Source organism: Propithecus coquereli, unplaced genomic scaffold, assembly GCF_000956105.1.
Source record: "Propithecus coquereli isolate 6110/MARCELLA unplaced genomic scaffold, Pcoq_1.0 Scaffold483, whole genome shotgun sequence".
Classification (NCBI taxonomy): Eukaryota; Metazoa; Chordata; class Mammalia; order Primates; family Indriidae; genus Propithecus; species Propithecus coquereli.
The window spans coordinates 1,832,476-1,838,735 of NW_012150652.1; the positions used below are offsets into that span (position 1 = coordinate 1,832,476).

The window sequence follows — 6,260 nt, forward strand, 5'->3', positions numbered from 1 at the left end:
GTTACCCTGCTCTGTAATCGTGATTCTAAAGCTTCCTCTGCTATGAGTTGATTTGAAAAATTAAAAACGAGTAAACAGCATTTACGGATCAATGGTGAAGTTAATATTATTCCCTTTGGAAACCAATTGTGTGATCAGACCAGGGTCATTAAAACTTTGTCACTGGAAGGAAAACTTAAGGATCCAAACCATCTTTTCTTTCCCTGTAGCTTTCTTCATTTCTTTGTGATCATACTTAGTTCGCTGTTTCTCTTACCCCATGTCTTCATGTTTGGATTCCTAGTCCAAAGCAATTTTATCCATTGTCAACCACAGTCTGAAAATATTTAGTGGAAAATTCCAGAAAGAAACAATTCATAAGTTTTAAACTGCAGACTTTTATTGGTAGCATGATGAAATCTCCACTGTCCTGCTCCATTCTGCCTGGAACGTGAGCCCTCCCTTCGTCTAGTGAATGCATGCTGTCTGTACTACCACCTATTCGTCACTTAGTAGCCGTCTCAGTTACTGGACTTAAAAAGCATAGTTTACATAGGGCTTGGTACTATTTGTAGTTTCAGACATCCACTGGGAGTCTTGGAAGTTATCCCCAAAGATAAGGGGGGGACTACTATTTTAACACTTTGATTTGAGAATAAACACAAACTTTAAATTTAAAAAATTAAGTAATATAATTTGGGTTATTTGATTTGACAAAGAGGACTGGCTTTGCCAATAAATTAATATGGTAGGCATGTTCCATAAATTGGACAAGCTAAATTTGAAAATCCACAGTTTTAATGAAAATACAGTGAAAGCACTTATCAAGAAACATCATTCCAAAAAATAATTTATTGCCACAACTTAAGTTGTGATAAGAGTTTTTAGATGTCAACTTTTAAAAATCTATACTGGGGTATGAATTTTAAAATTCTTTTGTGAGGCACACAAGTAAAAAAGTTTAGAGACTGCTGCTCTGAACACTGGGGCCATAGGGAAGAGTGAATAAGTCTTGGAATGTATATCCCAGATTATCTGTTTAAGATTTGAGCAACAAAATTAAATTCCTAAGTCCCCCAGTGGACTGAATGGACGCCCTTTTGGCCAAGGGGATCCCAGAGAAGCCTTAAAAACTGAGTTTCCAGTCATGATGGGACAAGAAGTCGGACACTATCATTGTACCCTCTCCCTCACTAACAGCCATTAGATTTTCTTTCCTAAGGCTTAAACAGAAACCAGCCCTTTCCAAAGACTTGCTGGACTCTCCTCCCTTTTTGTGGTTTCAATACAGCAACTGAGCAGCATTCCTTCCTTATAAGAGACCACCAGCTGTGGAGTGGTTCTGGCCAGTTTACAGAGGCTGTGATGGAGTGCCTTCGTGTCCTCTGCTTCATCTTTTGATGTATACAGCCTAATTTTAATGCATTTAAATGTCTCCACTTCAAAGTGAATGTAGGTCATATGTAACATATATGTTTGTTCAACATGCATGTGTTAATATCCTCTTCATGAATATTCATACCTCCTCCTGTAATGTTGAATATGTACACTTAGCCAACCTGTTCAGCATAAATTCCTGTTTTACTCTTCCCTCCCTTGAAATGCTTTGCTTCGGGCTTTTGCCAGAGCCTGCAGATGGGCAGCCTGTAGGGTGCAACCCTTCATAAGAAATAAAGCTCTCCTTTCCAAATTTCTGGATCTCATGATTCTTCAGTTGACAGATTTTAACTAAGTATGTATATAATGGAACATTACTCAGCCTTAACGAAGAAGGAAATCCTACTGTAAGTGGCAATATGGATGAACTTGGAGGACATTATGCTAAGTGCACTAAGTCAAACACAGAAAGCCAAATACTAATATCTCACTTATATGAGGAATCTAAAACAGTCAAACTCATAGAATTAGAGAGTACAATGGTGGTTTCCAGAGACAGGATGGGGGGCCAGGGAAAATGGGGAGATGTTGGTCAACAAAGTTTGAGTTAGGCAGAATGAATAAATTCTGAAGATCTAATGTATAGCATGGTGACTATGAATTATACTGTATTGTATTCTTGAAATTTGCTGATAGTAGATCTTTTTTTTTTTTTTTTGAGACAGAGTCTCACTCTGTTGCCCTGTTAGAGTGAGTGCCGTGGCATTAGCCTAGCTCACAGCAACTTCAAACTCCGGGGCTCAAGCGATCCTACTGCCTCAGCCTCCTGAGTAGCTGGGACTACAGGCATTCGCCACCATGCCCAGCTAATTGTTTCTATATATTTTTAGTTGTCCAGATAATTTCTTTCTATTTTTTTTAGTAGAGATGGGGGTCTTGCTCTTGCTCAGGCTGGTCTCGAACTCCTGAGCTCAAACAATCTGCCCGCCTTGGCCTCCGAAAGTGCTAGGATTACAGGCGTAAGCACCGCGCCCGGCCGATAGTAGATCTTAAATGTTCACACCACACACACACACACACACACACAAATGATAACTATGTGAAGTGATGGTTATGTTAATTATCTTGATTGTGGTAATCATTTCAGAATGTATAAATATATCACCACATTACATCGTACACCATTATTATATACAATTTTTATTTGCCAATTATACCTCAATAAAGCTGGGACAACAAATAAGTAAGATTTTAACTCAAATGTCACCTGCTCAGAGATGCCTACTCTGACCCAGTAACTCTATCACATTACCTTCCTGGTCATTAAAACTCTTTGAGATTGTTATTTCCTTTTTTTTTTGTCTAGTATATTTCTCCACTCTAAAATGTAGCCACCGTGGGAATGGGGACCTAGTCTATCTTGTTTTCTTTGTATCCCCAGAGCCTGGAAGAGTGTCTGGCATATTAATATACACAATAAATGCTTGTTGAACAAATGAATGGATTGTTACTTTTGCGCCCATTTCACAGAGGGGCAAACTGAGGCCGCTGAGAGACAGGGGCTCTAGGTAAGTGCCTCCGTCCAAGTCAATCCAAGCACAGGGCAGCTCTGTCCAATCCCACTCAGCTCCTCTCCGCTCGCCCCAACATCCCAGGGCTGCAGTCTCCCTTCTGGCCGAGTTTCCCGTGGGTTTTCCTCGCAGTGTCGCCTGGATCCCGCCAGGGGGCAGCACAGGCGGCGGCGGCTAGTCAGACCGAGAAACGGGGTCGGTGGGGGTTTCCGCTTCCGAGAGCGACTGGCTCTTTCCGCTTCCGGCCACTTGGCGTGTGAGGCGCTGACGGGAGGATGGACGGGCTGGTGGCTCAGTGCTCCGCGCGGCTGCTGCAGCAGGTCGGGCCACGTGGGACCGGCGGAAAGGCTTGGCGGGGAGGGACGAGCAGCGTCAGGGGTGGGGCAGCGAGGCCAGGACCACACTGCTCGCCTCAGACGCTGGCAGCTGGGTCCCGAGACCTCGGCGTGCGCTGCCTTGGAGGCACACGCCCTCCCAAGAACTCGGTTGCCTCTTCTGCTGGAGCAGGAAAGGGTGGGAAAGGAAGAGCCCGTCATTCCAAGGCCCTTGTGACTGTGACACTCAGCGGAGTGGAGAGTCCCACCCTCTCCCAGACCTCTTGAAGCCAGCGTCTCCGGTGGGCTGGAGCCTGGCGTGTTCAGTACAGGTCCTCTCCCGCGCGCACACGTGCTCTTTTGGGGGATGCAGCGGGATAGGCAAGATGCGATAAGGTTAGGAACCCTGGGTCCTGGTTTGCAGGTCAGCGGCCGTTTTCTCTATGATACTGAGGAAGAGGCTTCCTAATAAGCCCCTGTGGAGTGGCTCATTATCAGACAAACGGGAGTTTGCTCTCTGCCTTCAGCATTCATGGGGTAAGAACAGTCATAACATATAAAAGTGGAAGGGGGACGGCTCTGTTACCCCTTATGCCCAGGTGGGGAGGAGCGATAGAAAAATAGTTAACAATACTGTATCCTGTTACAGGAACTGCTTTATGTTAAGTCAGCAGTCACAAAGTACCAAGTTGGTCAAGTAAATTGGCAAGTCCGTTACTGCTCGGAGCCATGTATTGTTTATCAGTGTGGGGATATTAAAGACTGCCTCACTGGCTTGTAATGCTTATAAAGATAATTTCTGGAAAGTGTAGCACCTGAAACATAACGTATGCTCGTTAATGGCAACTTGGTTTTGTCTGTAGCTTTCTCCTGGTAAATACTCTGAAGTTTCAAGTGAGGAATCTCCCCCTGAGTTTTGCAGTTAAGTCAGAAGGTTTCTTTCTTTCTGAATTGACATGTATTTAGTTTTAGGTATTAAAGTACAAAGCCTGGTCTAGGACCTAAGGCACTGGACTGGAAATAGGAAGAAATGGGAAAATTGTCTTGTCCCAGAAAGGGTAAGAGGCAGACCCTTGGACTATTTTGAATATGACAAAAGACATTTGGTTTTTAAGAGTCCTAAGTCATCAAATTTGGGAATAAAAGCAGGTTGGTTACCCTGAAACTTGTGCTTTCTCTAAATCAGAGTGATTTATTGAGCCAAAGAAAGAAGCAATATGAGACTTACCCATTATAGAGTTATCACTACTATTTCTTTTTCCCTACACACACACACCCGTGAGCGCACACATGTGCTTAATTTTTTCTTATTAAAGATAATACGCGAATGTCAGCAAAATCTCAGAGGAGGAAAAATTTACAACTTGTCAAAGGGAACGGGCCATCATTCCCATGGCCTCTGCCATGCCCTAGCAGAGAGGGGAAATGAGGAAGTTAGTTTATGGTACAATTTTTTATATCTTGGAAGTCATTGATACTATTGGACTGAACAAAGTGCTTTTCCTTTTACAGGAAAAAGACATTAAGTTTCTGACTAGTGAAATTGACCGATTGAAAAACTGTGGATGTTTAGAGGCTTCTCCAAATTTGGAGCAGTTGAGGGAAGAAAATTTAAAATTGAAGTATCGACTAAATATTCTTCGAAGGGTGAGTGCTCTGAGTTTCAGTTTTATTCTCCAGTTTGAATTATATCTTTTTTTAAAACCTTTGTTATCAATGATTCCGAAAGTGTACCCTATGGAATTTAGGAAAAGGAAGATAGAAACCTGATCCTTTTCCCTGTGTCAGACAAATTAGGACTGAGTTGGTGCAAATAGGGGAGAAGCTGTTCTGTCCTTCCAGGACCCTTTGAAATGTTTCATTATACTAAATGTTTAGCTAGCTTAAAGTAGGATTTAGGTAGGGTTGAGACATTTCTTTCAACAGCTTATGCCCATGCCTTTTTAAAATACATTTTTGATTTTTAAATCACTGACTCTGTCATAAAAGAAATATCTGAAAATATGCATACATATCTTCTCTGCCCTAAGTTGGTTATTTTACAGTTTTATTTTTATGTTTTATATTTCATAGCATCGTTTGTGTTTTTTCCACTTCATGTTTCAAAACATTTCTATGAAGCTTGTGCTATATCTATTAAATATCCTCATAATCTAACAATGTTTATCAGTTTTGTCAAAAAAATGAGCTTGCTTCAGTCTTCTGGCCTGTCTTTCAGGTTTGCCAATGACATACCCCAGAGTGTGACCTCATTCTCATAATTACTCTCCCGTGTGTATATACTACTGTTAGGCAGACTGCACTGGCATTACTCTTTTTCCCAAAGCTGACTTCATTTACTCATCCTAGACCCTGTCTGCCCCATTCCCACAAAGTCTCTCTTATTACTTACTCGTAATCTGCTGTGCTTGAAAGAGCTTTGTCTTTGAGTCTTCTAAAATCACAAAATTCCATTCCCATGCAATCTTCCAAAAAGAATCTCACTTTTCTGGTTATGTCATGCATCGGCACTTATTCATACTTAATGCTGTTATATTTATTTTAATTCAAAAGTATTAAATGCCTAATAAGTGCTAGAGACTATTAAGGGAGAAAATACAAAAAGAAACACAGTGTATTGTAATACACGTTTCTGTAATGCAAATTAGATCTCGTGTAGGTAAGACAATGCTGTCAGTGTAATATGGAAGGCATATTGGTTCTTTCACAAATACTTTGCCCTACCGAGTGAGCAGCTGAACACAAGGTGTACGACACAACTAAAAACAGCAAGCCACAGAGGAATAGAGTGCTGTGTGCAATGGCCATTCACCCTACCTTCTTTCCGTGGCTCATGTTGGCCACATGGTCTGACTTGGAAGCATCACATTTGAAACAGGTAGAGAAAAAGTGTTAAATTGATTATAATCATATTAGTTTTCATGGTGCAGAAATTAAGTACAGTAGATTTTGTGTGTGTCACACACACACATACATACATACTAGTACCTCTAGCCTTTAAAAAAATTAAAATTTATTA

At 41.5% G+C, this 6,260-nt stretch overlaps 1 protein-coding gene across 2 annotated transcripts in view; it reads left to right on the forward strand.

Annotated features, from left to right (window-relative positions):
- The first annotated feature begins 3,153 nt into the window (after positions 1-3,153).
- Positions 3,154-6,260, forward strand: part of RARS (arginyl-tRNA synthetase) — a 25,034-nt gene continuing 21,927 nt past the window's right edge. For both annotated transcript variants that reach the window (XM_012655763.1, XM_012655764.1), the window contains exons 1-2: positions 3,154-3,247; positions 4,754-4,888. In XM_012655763.1, coding sequence (XP_012511217.1) covers positions 3,203-3,247; positions 4,754-4,888 — 180 coding nt within the window. In that variant the 5' untranslated portion in view covers positions 3,154-3,202. The remainder of the gene's footprint in view (positions 3,248-4,753; positions 4,889-6,260) is intronic.